The 20,166-nt window shown below is 39.9% G+C and overlaps 1 protein-coding gene across 1 annotated transcript in view; it reads left to right on the top strand.

Annotated features, from left to right (window-relative positions):
• The window catches only part of slc49a4 (solute carrier family 49 member 4), a gene marked incomplete at both ends in the record, with an annotated part of 46,287 nt that extends 26,381 nt beyond the window's left edge, over nucleotides 1–19,906 (top strand). The window contains 4 exons of the mRNA XM_079254463.1: nucleotides 1,468–1,535; nucleotides 7,135–7,262; nucleotides 11,196–11,378; nucleotides 19,791–19,906. Of these exons, the coding sequence (XP_079110589.1) occupies nucleotides 1,468–1,535; nucleotides 7,135–7,262; nucleotides 11,196–11,378; nucleotides 19,791–19,906 (495 nt within the window). The remainder of the gene's footprint in view (nucleotides 1–1,467; nucleotides 1,536–7,134; nucleotides 7,263–11,195; nucleotides 11,379–19,790) is intronic.
• Nucleotides 19,907–20,166: the final 260 nt, after the last annotated feature.

Below are 20,166 nucleotides of genomic sequence, written 5' to 3'. Positions count from 1 at the left end.
TATACAAACACACTTTGGAAGTTCTTGAACAAATTAAAATTAAACAAGAAAACAAAAAGTCCGAGCAGGAATACCTTGTAGTAACAAAGCTAAAGGCAAGTTTTATAGACTGTTGGCTTAAATGGTTTATTGAGGGAGCCGTCTGAGGAAAACAAAGAAGTGTAAAGCCTGAAGCTCTCTCTTTTTGTCTCATAACTCTTGCCGTCCCCAGCTTATTAACACAAATGCAATACAGCAGAAATGATTAAGCTTCGAATCTGCCCTTTTTACGGGTTCCAAGGCACGAGGAATGCTGCAGTTAATTAACTCCACACTTGCTCATGGAACATGCTAATTTGCATCTTAGAATTGGAATATTTTGGGAAACATTTTGTGTTTAAAAGTGATATGATATTGCACACCTTAGAAATCCTGGCACTGGTTGCTGCTCAGCCTACAATGTGAATAAACAGCAATTATCAACAGTGTGTGGGTGGTGGAAATGTCTGTGATTCAAATGTTTTGATCTTTGTCATTTACTTGGGGGGAGGATGCAGATTTTTTCTCACACTTCTGCCTCAGTCTATGCAAACAAGAGGCGAATGCACGTGTAGTAAAATTTTCCTGCAGCGATCTCAGAATACTCGGAGAAGGGTAATTTTAGATGAAAAATAATGACATTGTGGCATTCGTCACCTTTTATACAGGATACATTTTATATTCCACAACTCTAACAGTCCATTCATCTTTCTTCGAGACTTTCCTGACATGTTAGCGCAGAGCATGATTAAACATAAAGGACCATGTCTCTCTTCGATCTAGGCTCCCTCCCGCTGTATTGTCCTCCATCAGGTTGGGTTTGGTTAAATTCGAGTTGTCTTCTCAAGGAAATGAATGAGAACATTACACAATAACTGGCACATGAAGATATGTTCATCTAGGTGTCACACACAGGCTATGTGTGTGTGTGTAAAACTGGGTGCTTGGGCCTGTGCCTCTGCGTTACTGCTAATGCACTGCCCCGGTGCAAACGGCTCCTCTGATGGGGTTTCCACGACTAGTCCATCTGCACTTACCTCTCTCATTTAGATGTATCTAAAAAGGGGGGTTGGAGGTATCTTTTTATATAATGTGTCTGTCTGTGTGTTTCCTTTATGTCTGATTTTAAACTGTATAGTGCTTTGAGCCACATATTTTATGTTGGAAAAGCGCTTCATAAATAAACTTTGACTTTCTCTTCATTCATTCTGCTACGTTCTGTTCCCCTCTCTTCTGTGGAGCTTCTGACTTCAAGGCAGATTGTATGTGTTGGCTTTATTTCCTACACGCCACACTGCCAGGCCTGACAGTTTACCCAGCATGGTGACTGAGAGGCCGAAGCAGACTTCAGACACATAGCAGATGCTCCTTGTCTTGTTATATTTTTATGTTTTCCTTTCTTTTTTTTTAACCTAATATCCCATTTCTGTTGTTGTTTTTTATATACAGGTGAATGCAGGCTGGATTGGTTTCTGGTCTACTGTTGGTGGATGTGTGTTTGGAGTGGCAACGGCCAGGTATGCTACATATTGCTCTTGCTATAATGTTTGCCACTTTGTGATGACTGACTTTGGTTATTGAGGGATAATTATGTTGTACAGTATGACTGCATAAGCATGCACATTTGGCTGAGACCCCTGCACACTTAGACCACTGATGTGATACAGATCCTCCCCACGATGGAATTACAAGTTAACCTCTCCCACATACCAACTCCTTAAATGATCCAATCTGTGTCCATTTCATAGTTACAGTACATGCATAGACAGAAAGAAAACTGAACTTGGCTTCCAAATACAGACATGAGCTCAGTGTTCCCTTATGATAGCTCGCTCCTCCATGAACCGGACCTCACATCTCTGATTTTAAAGGCAGTTCAGTTTATTTATTAAGCTAATGCAAGGCAGCGCAGTAAAAACTTGATGGACCTAGTGAGGCATCAAATTAGAAAATAAGCATTCACTGCAACACCTCATTAATGGCCGGACGCCGTCTTTGAAGCTCATTCAGACATATTCCATGTATAATCTATAGTGTAGCGTTGTGTCAGATAGTCAGAATAATGGACTGCTCTCACGGTGACCGCAGCAAAGCCGGAAGAAAGCTTTTCTTCTTTAAAAAAAAATTTTTTTTCATATGTATCCTATTTAAGAATATTATACTGCGACTCCGTAAAGTGAGGAGCCACACGACCGGGTAAAGATGAAGGTATGTTTTTGCAGGTGTTTGCAAGAGGCAAACATGGTTTCATTTAGTGAATCTGTAAGTTCTGCTTCAACAATACTGAGTCTAAGATCCAAATATGAAAGTGACAAACAAAATAAACAAAAACAAAATGCAAAATTATTGGTGTAAGAGAGGTGAGTTTCAAATTCATAAAGCACTGAAATAGTAAAATCACATGCTGTGATGCCTTGGCTGCCCTTGTGCTTTCTAGCCGGGAAGATTGGATACTATTGACGTTGAATTTCATTTCATTTATTAAGATTCCCATTAGCGACTGAAACATCCACTCCTATTCATCCTGGAGTCTCCTCTGTGTTACACATTGCATCTTCCTCACAGTAGCTGCTGTGCATAGATGCATACACCCTGGAAATAGTTTTTAACACCATTAGCAACTAATAAATCTCACACAGCGAAGAATGGAGGGTGTATTATCGTCTCTCTTTGGATACACATTCACGAGCCCAGCGACAAAGTAGTAGAAGGAGGGAAACGGGTGCTAATGCAACCGCCACGTTAGCTCCAATGGGAGATAACAGAGTCACACTGTGAAGACGGAGGAAGTGCGGAGTCTGCAAAAGTGTAGGGATTCATTTCAGTTGTGATGGATATATGTCCACACAGGCCAAGGCCCAATCAGCACTTCCAAGCAGGCCGGGTCCTTTCTTTTAAGTTGTAATCAGGAAAATGAGCCATAACTCCCACTGTTAATCGATGAAGCTGTTTACAGCAGTGGGTGAAAGTATATGTAAACAGAGCTGGTGAGTTATGATGCAGATTACACAGACTCTGAGTCACTGGAGGGATTGATTACTCTTGCCTTAGAGCAACAGTTGATAAACAAACTCATCTTTAACGGAGCTCGGTTATTATCTGCAGCTTAAAAACTCAAGGGCACAGAAGTGTAAAACCGTTTCAGGTTTTATCGCTTGTTATGTTTAAATCATTTTAGATTATTTGAGGTTTTAGCTTTTTCCATTTATCAATGATACCCTTAATTCCAACATTTTTGAAAACCAGCTGACAAAGTGAACAGCGACCCAGGTCAAATCTTTTACTTTCAGATCAGCTATTTTTGCATTTAAATTGAGTGATGACAGAGAAGGCTAAAAGGACAAAAAGTTGCTTTTGTTTACTGCTGCACAGTCTATGACTCTCTTTGAGGATAAATGCATTATAGTTTACCGAGCTAAGTTTTCAGCAAGCTTCTCTGATTTATCATCCGTGGAGACTCGCTTTGAAAAGCTCTGATGTTTTATTTCTCAGTGTTTTTTTGGTATGGTATGAGAAAGGTTTGTACTGACTGTGTGGAAAGTCAAACTCCTTAGTAAAAAAAAAAAAAGAGTTTTTCACCTCCAGTGTACCTTAAATTGTGTTCTTGTGTGCGTGTAGCATATGATAGAAGCGATGTAACTGCTGCTCCAGGCTTTTGTATAAAAGGAAAGTATTTCCAGTCATCAGGCTGATTGGGATTATCTTCAGGAAACTGAGTGCCTGGATGCAATCTGTCAAAAGGCACTTTGATAAAATGTTTTGTAAGAGCTGGACTAAAAGATATAAAACAATATAATTTATATAATTATTACATTTGTTCTTGCTTTCTCCATCAAACAAAATTCTTCATGTTCCATTTCTTTCTTTCTCTCACAGTTTTAACCAGTGTGGGATCATTTGCTATAATCTTAAGAAAGCTTGTGGTAGTAAAGCATGCAGCCTTTTCTTCTTGTTCTACTCACTGTCAACTATAAGATATTTATGTTCAGATGTTACTTATTATATCCCAGAAGCTGTTTTCCTTCTTTAATCAAGCACAGTCATGTGCCAGTTTTCCACAGGGAACAGAAAATCCACTCTGTAAAAGGCTTTTCGTGCTGCAGGTGTTGCAGATTCACACTTTAAGTGGCTTATACTCCTGTAATGCTAAACTTCTTTGGGAATTCATCTTAAATGCTCACTAAAAATAAGAAAAATAAGAAAGCACTTGTGCTATGTACTATGTCCTGTTTGTTGCTATTGGATACTTGCATGACAGGGAGCTATCTAGCATCTGCTTAATTGTGTGCCCCAGTGAGAGGCTGATTGTTTGGCATGTTGCTCACTTTCTTTCTTTTCTTTCTTTTTTTAAACCGAACAAGGAGGTTGGAAAGAATAACTAACAAACTTTCACTCGTTATCTTCTCATTATAAGCCAGAGGGAAAAAGGTGGGGGTAGGAGGTGAGTAAAAAGGAGGTGACAGAAAATGGAGCCACGTAATTCTCCTTAACGTCACGGAGGTCTGAGCTACACAATATTCCATTTTAATGAGGCGAGATGGAGCAAACACAAACGAGCTCCTGCCTAATTTGTTTTGCCTGCAAACAGGGGCAATCACTTGGTCGTCATGTTAAACCGTCTCTTTGGTTATGTGCTGCACATCCCTCTCGGAAAATGCAGACAGGCCCAAATGATAGTATCATGCTAATGACGATATTTCATCATTCCCCACAGGCACGAGGGAGCAGAAAATGGAATCTGATTGTACATGACTTGGATGATCCTATCTTTATGGCCAATAAATCCTGTTAGAGGAGTGTAAAAGATTGCCTTTTAATTTTGACATTACCTCATGAGATGACATGACCCTCTTTACTCAATGGGCAGTGAAACAGAGCGTTGAAATTACATTACCGGAGATATGCAAACGCTTATGGCAAACTGTTTTCTTGTTTCATATCATTCTCAGTTTTTCTTAATCCTATTCAACAAATCCTATAAAACCCAATCTCCTTAGCCTGCTTGTGGTAAGCTGTTCTATATTTACTTGTGTTTGTGACACAAATTTTTTAAAACCAATAAGAAAATTGTTACTTTTTTTTTCTTTAATGCCATAAATTCTTTATGCAGATGCTGCTAAAAATAGATGTGAAAAGCTTGTTTTGTGGTAGCAAGCGTGGATAAGCTACATTAGGCATGTTTTTACCAATTAGAAATGATTAACCCAGTTTGACAGCGTGACTCAACCTGTCTTTTAATGTATGTTTTTGGACCTTAATGGAGTTTTGTGGCATAGAAACATAAGGTACTTATGTGCTCAGCTTGCATCAACCTGTATGTGGCTAGTTGTGGATTTTGGTATTCAATTTAGCTTAGTTAAAAAAAAAAAAAAAAAAAAAAAGAGCTAGGGTATCTGTAGTCCAGTAGTTTTAAAAGCCCTTAAAGTATACATGCCAGAAAATTAAAAGTTTGTCAGTCAAGCTCTTTATGAAGTGGACCCTGGGACGAGAGATGAAATATCAGAAATAAGCTACTTACTTGGAAATGATACAGGGGAGTAGGCTGCGAACGTCTCTGCAAAGAGTTGAGGGCTTTGCTGGGTGCAGAAGCAGAATTTCATCCATCTCTGGCATCAGGAGTGGTTGAAGGGTTGTGGATGCGAGCCAGTTAGTGGCAGATGGGTGATGCAGATTTCAGGGCTGCAGGCTGAGAAATGGGATCCTCCTGTTGTGGCAAGTGCTTGGCCCCCAGGCTAAAAGGCTGCCTTTTCCAGTGGAACCAGCTCATTCTTGTGAAGAGAAATCAGAAATCCCCTGTTCTCTTGATAAAAGACGAGCAAAGTTTGTCACCTTTCTCTGCAATTTAGGGAGGATTTCAGAGCGCGTCTGGTGTCTTGTGTGAAGATGGAAGTGATGTGTCAAGAGGTTCATATAATCCCAAGAGGCTCTAATGTCATCTCAAAATGCCATGGAGGCGCAAAGAGCAGATGTTCTCATTATCCATCCAGAAGACGTTTCCCCCCTCGTCCACTGCCCCTCAGCACATGGAGAGAACTTCACAACCTTACTGAACCAGTCAGCCATTTCCAATGGCTCGTGTTTTATTTTTGCATTCAGTTAATTGTCAAGTTCAGCCCTCTTTTGTCAAGCATCTTGTCTGGGAGCTACAAAACAAAAGTAATTAGTGTCTGTCTTTGCTACAGGCTTCTGTAACTTCATCTAATCTTTCTCAAGCATACATGTGCATACCCAGAGGAGCAGAGAGGAACTAATGAACTGTGAGAGTTTAGAAAGAGTTGCGAACAGAAGCCGAAGAGCTCTACAAGTGGTGCCTCCTCGTGTAATGAGAAGTAGAAGTGACACAATGAGAAACAAGTGGGAGAGGGAATGATGCAGCTTTCCTGTGAAACAATGCATGACCCCAGTAATATGTTACGATACGAAACAGAAACATTATCACAGTGGGAAGGACTCTGATTCGTGCCTCAGCTGGGGGAGTGGGGGGGGGGGGTTGTGCAGTCAGATAAAGCCCAACAAACACGATGTTTGCATCTTTATGTCCTACTCTTTATTCACACATAGACATCCTATATACGCGACTTCTGCCTGTGCAGGCCAAGCGAGATTTCTGTCCAACATTCTCGCGATAGTACAACACACATTGGAAGAAGTCAACACAGTCCAACGGTGGCCTTTCTGTATGGAGTTTGCATGTTCTCCCGGTGTATGTGTAGGTTCTCTCTGAGTACTCTGGCTTCCTACCACCGTCCAAAGACATGTCAGGTTGATTGGTTACTCTAAATCGTCCCTGGGAGTGCGTGTGAATGGTTGTTTGTCTTTCAGTGTTGGCCCTGCAATGGACTGGCTACCTGTCCAGGGTGTACCCTGCCTCTTTCCCAGTGATTGCTGGGATATACTCCAGCTTCCCTGCAACACCTTGATTGGACAAGCGGTTAAGCAAATGACTGACTGACTGACAATGCATGTCCCCAGTATTATGTTACGATACGAGGCAGAAACATTATCAGAAACTGTTCATTGAGTTCATATATTATGCCTGTAATTTCAGTTTTTATTGACTTTTATCAGCTTGTGTCATTTATTTATACAAACACTCTTGTTTTCTACTCTTATCAGATTTGCAGACTCTATTCGTGGGATGCTTAAGCTGATGCTGGTGCTGATGTTGGCCGGAGCTTCGCTAGCATCTACCTGGTTCACTCTTACCTGCTTGAGCAGGGTTACTCATCTCCCCGCCACTGCAGGTAGGCTTTCAGCAGCATCACAGTCAAGGTGACTTTGTAATGCAACCAGCCAAGTAAAAAAACAAAAAACAAAAAAAAAACCAGACGTGAAAATGATTTGCATTTCATTTTAACACACTGAAACTTGATCGCTGCTGTTTTATTGTGAGTACAGAGTTAAAAGAATAAAAGAAATCTTGCTCCCAGACTAGACTGCGTATTTCATGCACATTGAGTTGAGACAATCCATCAATCGATGTCAGTGATGAACTCATTAGGGACATTAGTGGATTTCCCTCAGCCAACCAATAAGCATATCAGCATGTATTACTGAATCATTGATTCCAGTCATCATAATCCATCATCATTCCCCCAGACCTGGAACTGCTCTCCTTCTGTCTCGCATCCTCTTATCCCAGACACTGGCAGCCTGATGTAGCCAGCCTCTAACCGTGTTTGTCTGTCTGGCATCTCATACACAAGAGCGTTGTGTCACTACAACAAAATCTGCCAAAAAGCCTTATTATCCCAGTGTGGGATGCTTAGCAGCACCACATGCACACATATTTACTGAAGAGTGCAACCTTCTGAGAAGGTGGTCTTTTAAACAGAAAAGGAAGTTTCATTGACCGCCCCCACGTCCTTCATTTACAAGACATGAAAATAGCAGGTTAACATCAAATCCTCACCCCAGACATGCTTTGTCTTTTTGCAGCGTGTTTCTAGATTCTTACTTAATAGAAAAGAAACCACTTCAATGACAAAGACTATTAATATAGTTTTGTCTAGAAATTTTCCAGCTGTGGCACATTCTTTGTTTAACTCATTAGGAAAACATAGTTAAGTTAGAGTTGCCTAGCTAATGTGAGTTTAAATAACTGGATCACTTCAGAGGGTTTGTACTCAATAGCTGTTTCATGGACAGGTGTATTTGGAAGCTATTGTTGCAAACACTACAGGTTGGACTTGTAAAGCAGACCTTGATTCGGCAGCACATATGTTAATGGAAAAGGTAGTGTGAATATGCTGGTGAGCTCCAGATGAGCATCCTTCCTCATGGAAATGAAAATATCTCACCAGTAGCCAGTCTCAGTGAATCTTCCAGAAAGAGAAGATTTCACCAGAGCAAACTGAGTATGACCTGAGAAAGTAAAAGTCTTTTATTACTTTTCTCAACAATATAACCAAGGCCAGAGAGATTAATCTTTTACCAGTAGAACAATGTTAAGAAATATTTTTAGAAAAAAGGCTCTACAACCTTAGGATCAAAAGCAAATAATGTTATCTGTCAGGCACACGAAGGCTTTATTATAGTGCTTCCATTTCCTCATCACGGTTAATTGATGATTTGAAAGAAGATGCAAACAACCAAACAAATAAAGAAACGTTAAATAAGCAATGCTTCTGAAGAAAATGGTGTGGCCACTATGCAGGGCACTATGTAGGGACTAAGGTGGACATTCGGACTCAGGCATTAACATCAAACTCTGCATAGTTCTGTTAATTACCCAGAGACTTGAGTCAGCTGTGTTGCAATAAGGAATCTTCAAATACTTGCAGGACTGCAGCCATCAAGGACCGGAGTTGCCCACCCTGATATAATGCATTTTTATTCTGATTTGATGTTCAGTCGGATCAAAATGGCTCAATGTAAACATAGCTACTGAATATTATAAACCCCTCTAAAAGAAACATCTGCTGTTAAGTCCATCCGCTTATTTAGATGCAGATTTGTCTGAATAAAGAGCCAGACTGGGTCTGAATTGCAGGCCCTTGATTTTAGTCTTCAATCACCATTTGAGCCCCAGCTAACAGTTAATATAAATGAAAACATTGCCTTCTCTTCAGACCACTGAGGCAAACGTCATGTTCTGCTATGATTATCACACACTTCTCTCCTCCAGGGGATCTCCTGCTACCTTTTGGGAACTCGCAACATTAAGTCTGATTTTCTAATAAGAAGAGAAAATTGCGGAGGTGGTAGCTTTTGATATAAAGTGCTTTATTAGAACTAAATATCGAGATGTAGAGGAAACGGTTGCCTTTGATGGCGGCCATGTGGTACCTAGATTTCCCAGTCGCATGCATGTAAGTGGAAATGCGAGGGCCCTCGGAGGTTCTGTGATTAAAGGGGCATTCAGACTAATGGGGCACTCATTCGAAGCACTCTGGTAAGATAAGGGTGATGGAGGGTAGCGTGATGCTCCAGAGGTGATGACTTCACCTCTCTGCACTTCGACTCTCATACCAATCACAGGACCTCAGCTGAGACCAGACCATTTAAAAAAAAAACCCAGAAGATATAGAAAATAACAGTACAATAAACCAGTGTTACAAACTTTTCTGGGTATAGCAAATAAATAAAATATCTCCCGCAGATTCACTGTGGGATAAATCCTGCAAGCACATCATTTCAAAATTAAAAAATTGAAAGTAGAATATTTTCCCCCCAGTTCAGCCCTGAAATTCACACAAATGAAGGCAGTCGCAGCCAGCGCAGGCACTTAATATTCCCGTCATGCCCTTGGAGCAAATGAGAGCAGCTGTTTACCATGTGGACACCTGTGCATTTTGGCAGAAGAATAAGAAATTTAGTTTTAATATATTGTAGAATCCATGAAATGAGGTGCATCTTAATGCAGTGTGCTTGCAAACTAAAGCCAGGGTTATATTGCAAAATAAATTGAGACTGAATTGCTGTGGCAAGACAATCAAATTGTTTTTTGTAGCACTTCATGCCAGACTGGGAGAAATATCCACCCTCATGTAGAGTTAGACAAAGGGTTGCAACTCAGACCAAGTTGCTTCGTTCTGTATTTTCCTTTAGTAAATATAAGGCTCCATACGCTTACTGGCCACTTTATTAGGCACACCTTGCTAGCACTAGGTTGGATCCCTTCTTTGGCCTTGAGAACCTCCACGGTTCTTTGTGATATAGATTCAACAAGGTGTTTGAAACATTCCTCAGAGATTTTGCCCCATGTTGACCTGATACCTCACACAGTTGTTACAGACTTTTCAGCTGCACATCCATGATGAAAATCCCCTGTTCGCCCACATCCCAAAGGTCCTCTGTTGGGTTTCTATCCCCCTTTTTGCCCTCCATTATCTTGCACATGTCTAAACACCAGTATGTAATAAGTTGCTGCAATATGATTAGCCATTAGCTATTTGTGTTGAAAGTTATTGAACAGGTGTCCCTAATAAAGTGGCCAGTGAGAGGATATGAAACTGGTATGTAATGTACAGATGAAATCTTGTATTTCTTTTGGCATTTATAGTTCAAGTTGTGACGTAACCAAAGTATTTGTCCAGTTAAGAAAACATTTATTTAAAAAAAAAAAAAAAAAAAGAAGAATTAAAACATGCTGTTCCAGAAGAACACCACCCAGTTTTAGTTGCAAACACATGTGCTCTGTGCTCACATCCACTATTGGCTTTTTTGCACCTGCTGCCTCAAAGGAACAATTTCTGAAATGGAGGATGTGAAACAGAAACATCATAGTTATAAAGTAAGCCAGAAAAACTCATTTTAAAGTGACAAAACTGACAAATTACCAAATAATCACGTCAGACTGAAGACTAGGCGAAGGCGTTGGTGGAATTGGGTCGAAAAGCTGGCCATTTTTTTTTCTCAAAACACCTGTAGTAATTTTTTTTTTTTTTTTTTTTTTGGCTGTTTCTGGTAAATTGCCACCTGAAGGGCTGGCAGTCTAAGTGAAATGTTGTTTCAGGATAATAGTTCCTCATAAATTTCAGTGGCACGGAGAACAAATAGGAAGGGAAGGAATCTGTAAGGTGGAATAAATCACTACTGCTGTTCCATGGACTTGACCTCTGTGCTATATTTCTGCAGAATGGTTCACATGGTGACCCGCTTGAATAACCTGCTGCACCAAAACTCATAAAGCCTGAAATTTATTTTTTTACACTGTTTGTTTTGCTTTTTCACAGCCATCCTGTACACGTCCTGCATCCTGGTCGGCATCTTTATCAACAGCAGCGTGCCAATATTCTTCGAGCTCTTCATAGAAACCGTGTACCCAGTTCCTGAAGGCATCACCTGTGGAGTTGTCACTTTCCTGGGAAACCTGGTCACTGGCCTCCTCCTTTTCTTTCTCACTTTCTACTGCACAGGTAGGAAAAAAGTTCTGAAAACACTTTTACTTTCCTGCAAAAGTATTGCAAAATTTAATAGTAGTTTCACTTTCTGTAACCTTTTGTTGCATTTTTTTTTAATGTTTTGTGCCCAGCAAAGTCATATGGTAGAGTTAGAAGAGTGTGAGCTGAGACCCCCTGCCCTTTCTCTTCTAGAAACAAAAAAACACCCATTGCAAGCCTCACAGATGCTCCAGAAAAAATGACGATGACAAAACTAAATCACAAGAGAAATTGATTCACTTGAAATTGACACATTCTGCACAAAGAAAGAAAACTTTTTAATTATACTTCTATTTTTACTTGAGTTGGATCCGTAACAGTTTGATATAACAATTTAAGTTCACAGCAGAGGTGGCGTAATATCGTCTGCTTCTCTTCTGCCTCAAAGCCTCCGTGGGAGAAGCTAAAATCACAAAGCGAGCCCACTTGTTGATGGGAGTGCTGTTCGTGCATGCTCAGGACCACGTTGTTCCATGTCACCTTTGCCCAGAAGGCTTCGGTTTCCCTGTTGCTTCCCATACTTCAAAGCTCTGTTCACCTTCCTGTATCATGTTTGTTTGAGTGAAGTAGAGATTTTCAGCCTGTAGTGAATATTCATGAGCTTCATACAAACCCTTTTCTGCCAAGTCTTTGCGATTGCTCCAAGGCTTCTGACAGATGCTGCCCGACAACTTCGTCCCGATCCTGCCTTCTTGGTCAATTATCCAGTGTAGATATGAATGTTGTTTGATCTGAACATCCTTATGGCCCAGAGCGCCCTGAGACCCACCAACGAGAACTACTGGCAGATCACAAAACTGGTTTGCATGGTCCCACAATCAATCAGTCAATCAAAATTTATTTATATTGCACTTTCCAAACAGAAGCAGCGCAAAGTGTATTACTTAATTTAAAAAAAAGGCAAATATTGATCAAATTTAAAAACAAGCCCTTATATACCAAAACATAAGATAACTAAACAAAGATAAATAAAAAATAAAGCAGGTCTCAGCATTTCCAGCACATGTCCCAAAGTTTTAACCCCATAAGGCCTAAGCCATTAAAAAAAATGTTCAGGATGTCTTTTTTTTTTTTTTTTTTTTTTTTTTAACATTAGGTCTTTATTTGGTCCTTTAACAAAATGTAACAAATAAATTAACTTTTTTTGAGAGGAGCATTTAGCATTTATTACAATGTGATATGCCAGCAGTGTGGACGCTATTTAGGAGTGTAAGACAGGTATCAGATTGTGTACAAAAGGATTTTGAGCAACAAAAAGCACATTATCTAATGATCCTGTTTGTGCTAAAATCATTTATATTATGAAACAAAAAGCATGTCTGAAGACACTTTTTAGATCTTTCCCACAAACTAAATTTAGCATTATTTTATGCTGTATTACAAATTAATCATCTGATTATTTGCAGGACATTTTGAGGATTAGATCATTTCAAATAGCGAAGATAAATTGTTATTATTTAAAATTTCATTTTTTTAATCATAGATAAATATCTCAGGTTGTCTTGAATTTCCTCCCAGCCAAGTAAGCACACACACAAGTTCTGCTTTCCAGATAAAAACTGACAAAATCAGTAGAGAAGTCCCTGCAGCAAACATGGAACAACTCTTTTGGGAAGAGGAGTTCAAATAAACAAATATGTAACTGGGAGCCACAAAAATTACATCTACCTCCTCCAGGAGACAACTACTTACTGAGCCTATTCAGTAAGTCCCAATGTATATATTTTAATATGTACATATTTTAATATATGTTCATGCCAGGGGACCAGATTGTAAACCCTGACTGTTTTCCTACCAAGGTGGTTTGGAAGGTGAACATTAGCTGCTGAAAAGATGTTTAATTGGTCTCGATCCACTGCAGGAAGAGTTATTTTAAGATTCTTGCAGAGGTGAATCATTTCATACAGCATCATTAGAAACTGGTCACAATTTGTACAAGAAAGATAAATTACAAGTTGAGACAAAGAAAGTTCAACAGGCAGTTGTTCAGTAAACGAAAAGGGAGAACAGCCATCGATTGGTTCAGTATGTTAAATGGGTAGATTTTGAAGGGTGGACACACTTCAGGGGTGTTGAGCAGATTCATTTTTCACAGCAAGAGGAGTTGAGGGACATTTGGAAACTACGCTGTTTGAAAACTGTATTCTGAATTATTTGAAAGGGTGTGTGTGTCGGTGTGTCGCTAAATAATGCAGGAGACAAAAATTTGCCATGTGCTAGTAGTTCTGCTGCAGGCCAACATTCACTCAGGCACACATCGCAGGTCCTATAAAGAATACATGATGTAAGCTCTGCGCAGCACTTCTCTCTGCTGTGCTGAATGATTGACCACATGATGTGGCTGAAAGTGTGTGAGAAGCATCTGAGTGTGCACAGACATGGATGTTTTGAGTGTATGTGGGTGGCGAGCTGGGGGTCATCAGAGATGGATCCTGACAAGTGTCTGCGACAGGTGGGGGGGAAGATCAAGTAGAGAAGATGGAGGCTTTAGCTGCTCTTTTCTTTCCTTCCCTCTATGAAGTTGATATATGGAGAACGATGCATGGGAACGTCGCTGTCAGTGACTCCTCGCCGCTGCAGGTGTTGTAAGGGAGCCCGCAAATAAATATCACAAGTCTGCTTTACCTGCTGTACTACAATCTCCGCCACCATTGTCTGTAGGTTACAGCTGCCGGGCGAGCTAAACAGTCTCTGAATATTAGATTTCTTATTTCTTTTTAGCCAAAGCTCTTTCCTGTTCCTGTTTTCTTTCCAGCTCAGGATTGCTCTTCATTATTATCAAACACCTGCAGTTGTATGAAACATATTGTTGGAAATTTGTTTAAAGAATTTAATGACAAATTTTGTTCCCTGTTGATCATTTCCGTCAGCTGGACGGTGTGTGTTACATCGTATTGTGTATATAGCCACGTCAAGAGGTTTATTTCATTATTTTCATTATTATTGTGACCAGGTCAATCAATCAGGTGTTCCTCCATAATAGTCAGGTTTTTTTTTTTTTTTTGCTCGTCATTTTTCTTGATTTCAATTCAGAAAAAACAGCACAGTTGTTGCCAGATCATCATTCTGTTGCTATAATGCCCAAGATGACAAGTAAAAGATCAATTTAAAAAAAATAAAAATAAAAATAAAAAAAAAATTAACAATGGATTATTATTTATTTGAAAAAAAAAACTATAGATTTTTTTTTTTTACAAAAAAAAAATCTATTTTAAAATTGTGAAACAAAAAATCCAGATATTCGATTTTTCAATGTGATTTTCCCACCTCTAGAGGCTACTGACCACATCATCTTCAAAATGGTTCTGCTGTTTATGATGTGTAAAACTCAAGTATTTCTTAGGGCTGTGACAATATGCTTTTTCCCCCGATTTGATTCTGATTTTTTGGGTGCCGATTCGATTCAAATTGCAATTCTCAAAATTCTTCAATATTGCTGATTTTTGTAGATTAAAAACAAAACAAAAAAAAATGTACAAAACTTATTTTTGCTTGTCTTTTTTTTTTAATTTATTTATTTATTTCCAGTTCGGATAAAACAACACAGTAGCCAGAAAATTTTTTAGCAAAAAAAGTTTTAAGTTTGGAAACTTGAAGTGTTACTTTAAAGGGATTGAGACAGTCTAGTTCTGCAGTGGAGCTTTTGAAGCCCCAACAAGAGTTTTTTGATCAGTTTATTAACTGTTTTTTTTCATTGGTTTTTTTTCTAACAATTATTTAAAACATTGTTGTTTTTTTATTTAACTGTTTATGTGCAACTTTCAGAAAATCTCAAAACATGCTGTACTGTATCTCTTTAAATTCAGTTTGCGATGAAGCAGAGAGCAAGAATGATCAAACAACATCATTAATTATACAAAGCATTTGTAAACATACGCCCAGGTGTTATTTCCCATCTGATTATTACAACATCTCCATGTTCTCTGCAGAAAATAGAGAAAATGTACTGTACTGTATTAAGCTACTGTAGGAGGCATGTCTAACGTGATGTTAAATCACTGAAGCTGTCAAGTAATTTAAGCCACTGTAGCTAGTGATTTACAAAAGCGCATGATCCCTTTTCTGCCTGTAAATCAGCATTCTGTTCTCAAGAAGAGATTGTTCCTGCAAAGATTAATTTGATTATGTAAATTCCCATTGGAAGTATTCTAGTGGGCTGCCTCATTCTAATTTCCTCTCTGTAGTCGCATAATGGATGTGGTAAATAATATTCAGACTTCAAACTGATTTATTCCGCATGAGCTCCATCTTTTCCAAAGCCTTTTACCTCCTGATATTGAAAATTGGCAACTTCATCCTTTTAAAGATTTTCCTCCATTTCCAGTTTACAGTTCATTTCAGGGGTTTTTTTTTGTTTTTTTTTACCTCCTTATGCATTCTGAATTACAGCTCCTACAGGGAAGGCATAAATGAATTTCACCTCCTTGTCCATTTTAATATCCGTGAGAGGCTGGTCTTGGATCAGTGAGCTCTAAGTGCCCCCTTGACTTTGTCATATTTCAAAAATCCCCAAACTCCCCAAACCACGTGAGTCAGGAACATGAACGCAGCCTCTGGGCCACATATCCACGCCTGTCGCTCTTTTCCGATTTCATCTACAGTTTGTTTGTGTCATTTAGCACGGAAGCATCGGGTGGAATACGAAGCAGCAGAGAGATATTGTGGAACAAAAGTGCCTGTGGAGGGAGTAGAAAGAGGGGAGGAAGATGAGAGAGGAGTTGAAGGGTGCTGTTGAGTTTTCCACTGAGCCGCACGTTGTCAGTCTCCAGCATGGCAGGGAAGCGCGCATTATCCAGTACTGAGAGATAATTGTTGCACTTCTTTGCTCCCAAGGCTTCCTTCCCCAGTTTCTGCTAAAGTTTGAGCTCTTTTCTGAGAATGCCTCTGCAGACTGACTTTTTCAACCTTCCTTAAAAAAGCGGAGGTGTTTAAGAGAAGGGAAAGAAAAACAGCAGAAAACAAACAGCTCTTAGTTGTAGACCTCAGTCATTCCTGAGAGATTGAAAGTCTTTTCATGCTGCTTTTTTAGTTTGAGAGTGACTCACGACTCAGCAGAGCATTTATCAGTAACATGGCTACGCTGAGGTTCTCACCAACCTGTTGGTCTGCACTATACAGTATACAACACCTTATTTTATCATGCCTAACACCAGGCTGGTTTTCACTTGTGACCCTGGTCTTCTCACACAAATGCCAGTGTCATGAAAGCAGTAAGCATCATTAATCATAACCAAGCACTGACCTCAGTAGCGACATCTAAAGGCCATGAGAGGCCAGTTGACTCTTATCTCTGTTGATCTGTAGAGCTGTTCTGCTGACCCGGCACCTACAGTAAAAGGTTGTAAATGTGATGAACTGTCAGTGTTCACACATGTCCTCTGAATGTGATCATAAAGTCACAGTGAACCACTTATACATGGCCCAGATTGTTCGTTGCTGCTGATGTTAAAACACCGGCAGATTCTTTGCTCTGCAAACCAGAAGAGATGAGAAAACTGTTCTTTGTTCTGCACATCCCAACAATTTTGGAAATGTATCTGTTATCCATGGTTTTAGATCGTGAGTGTGATTTCTAGTCATGATCTAATCGAATTGCTTTAGTTTTTTGCACAATACGATGTGTATTGTTGCCAGTTGTCAATTTATTCCCATGAAGAAATTCACAATCCTGCATGTAAGTGTTTCCTGCAGCCTCTCGACTTTGGAAAGGGTTTAGACAATAACAACTCCAAGTGAGTCATGTCTGTCTTTTTTCCTGGTCTTTTTTCAACATGGATAAATAAAATGAAGAGACCAGGATAACACATAAAGGAGGAATTATAGTTGCTGTTTCTGTAACTCCTCTTATATGTTCCTGAAGTTAAACTTCACAAATGCAAACAAAACCAAAAGTCCAGCTCAGCAGTGTTGTGCCAGTTATCAGACAACAACAGAGGTGTATTAGTAGTTCTCAGATCGCTAATTAGCAGGCTGCATGCCACTTTGTGAGCCTCACTGCAACACAATTATTGGAAAGGGGCTGCCGCACACTTTGTTTTCCTTTTGGCAGGTCATCAACGGATGACACCTGGTCTCGGCTGGACTGAAGTTGGTTCAGGTTTATTCATTCATTTGCAGCCGATTTGGACAGAGGAAACATATTCAACACCTTAAAAAAACCATCTCCTGCTGTAAATAAATTCTTACAATTTTGACCTTTAAGTAGTTGTCATGGCAGTGCAGGGCTGTTGAGGAAAAATTGACAGAAGCAGAGTCAGAAAAGAACCACCAAAAAAAAAAACCCAGATAAATATTAGCAGCCTAGCACCTGTTTGGGCTACGTAGTCTTAATAGTATTTTACACGTCCTTCTTTTTAATTAACTTGGAATAACTCGCAGTGTTAAAGCTTAATTATCACAGCAGTTACATTCAGTAAAACATGTTAAAACAGTTATATTTGAAAGAAACTTCTGAAGTATCTCAAAGCCATTGGTTACTTACCTTGAGTGCGCCGCCTTTAGTGGCTGCTCACAGATATGCACCATATCTCCTCCCAGGTTCATCTGTGATGTTTTAAACAGTTAAGCAAACATGAAATCCCTTCAAGGGTCAGTCTGTTTTTGCTCCCTGCTTTTATCAAAACTGCGCTTATCTTCCTCCTTCATCCCTTCCCCTTCAAGCCCCCCCCCCCCTCCAAACTTTGCTCCTGGTCTGACTGTAGAGATTAAAGAGGAGCAGGTTTTCCAACCCTGGCTAAATTGCTCAAATGTGTCATCTTCTCATTTGCATTCCTTTAATTCTGTAGAATTCCTGCCACACTGGCAGCTTGTCTTCAGCTTTAGATGGACAAGTCTTGGACAGAAAGCCAGACAGAGTTAGATGAGGAATGCAGGTCAGATAAGTACAACTCCATTAACCTGCCTCCATGCTGGGTGTGCTGCTGTCCAGCTAACCCACTTCCTGATTAATGAGGTCGCTTCAGGAGCTTTGACTTCCGTCTGCAGACCTGCACACACAATCATTCATCTGATTCTACTCTCATGTCCCTGTGTCTTCTTCATTTTGCCCTAGTTTATCCCTTTGCTTTCATCTTTACACCTCTTACCTCACATTTGTCCTGTTTTTTTGTTTTTTTTTTAAATGACACATCACGCTCAGCAGAGTTGTGGCTCTAAAACCAGAACTCTTAAGATTCTGTCCTGTGCTTCGTGCATTGACCAGCTTGGCTGATAACGTTTGGAAATTTTGCTGTGTGCGCCTGAAGCAGAGCCACTATGAGTTGTGACATATTGTCCTGTTGCGGTCTACTGGCCCTGGCTGTGTGTTGCAACCTGATTTCTCTATTTTTGTTTTGGCTTGTTACCGGGAGGCGAGCAGCTGCATGCTGCCCCGCGAATCCTCTGTCCTCACCGAGCAGGTCAGGTTCAGCGTAACATCTCTGTCTAGACAAACACCTGCAGCCATCGCTGGGAAGCAGCTCGCATTACGGCAAGGGTTACTCAGATGCATTTAAAAGAAACCTTTGTTGATTTTGTGTAGGAGGTTGGTGTGCGGGTGTGGCTGCATGCTCATGGAAAGACAAAGGGGAAGAACTCCAGCATGTGCAAGAGCAGCACTTTTATTTATTTATTTTATTTTGGGTTTTTTTCTTGTGTTGAGTCAAGATGAGCCTCCCATCTCTTCCTTGCAGATTCGGCACAAGTGCAGACAGCCAGAGCACCTTTTCCTGTGGTTAATGAAGCTTGAACAATGCTGAGAAAATAGAGCACCTCATTGTGAATCTTGTTTAGGTTCAAGAGTGGGTCAGTGATAATAGGAAGCACTGCCAATCTCACTGAATTATTCAGAATCATTAACAACGAGAGCATTGGCTGCTTTTATTTACTATACGGCGTGTCAGGAATTCTTATCGATCGACCATCAGTCCTGGTAACACTCGTAAATCACTGTGTCAATTCATACCGCCTCTCATTAGGCGTCTGTGTATATGTGGATGACTCGTATTTCATCGTACACATGAAATATGAGTCGTATATGATGGCTGGATGCTTGTTGAGGTACAGCTGAAGTCACCGTTGATTTCCCGTTCAGTTTTTTCTGTGATAATCTCTGAAACTTGGAACACCTGCATGCATGTATCAGACATCTTATACTCATGTTGGGCGGATTATTTTTAAGGCAGGAGGAAGATGAAGGCTGCAGGAACAGTGGGTATCATTAAAAAAATAAATAAATAATTTAATGAAAGCTTTCCCATATATTCATCACACACACACACACACACACACACACACACACACACACACACACACACACACCCCTTAAGGCTGCTGATGTGAAAACCTGACCTTCATGAATCTTTCTTTTTTTCTTAATATTATTTCTCTCTGTCTTCCACTTTCATCCAGACTTGTCGTGGCTGAACTGGTGTCTGACCGGCTCGTGTCTCTTCAGCCTCGTCCTCATCCTCTTCTTCAGGGAGTCCTACGATCGTCTCTACCTGGACGTCTTTGTCTCTGTGTGACACTGCTGAGGACAAAACAAGGCGACTGAATATCAGTTCTTGCACAAAACAAGAGGAGAAAAGGGAGATGAAGGGAAGAGGGTAGCCCACTCTCTTATAGGATGTAATATATGAATATATATATATATATATATATATATATATATATATATATATATATATAATGTATATAATATATATAAAATGGTAACCATGGTTATTGGTTATGTATTGTATGGCAGCCGAGGGGGGGCTAAGAACAATCCCACATCCATGTTTAC

The sequence above is a fragment of the Telmatherina bonti genome (genome assembly GCF_933228915.1).
Source record: "Telmatherina bonti genome assembly, chromosome: 15".
NCBI classification, from domain to species: Eukaryota; Metazoa; Chordata; class Actinopteri; order Atheriniformes; family Telmatherinidae; genus Telmatherina; species Telmatherina bonti.
This window is presented reverse-complemented; position numbering and strand designations above follow the sequence as displayed.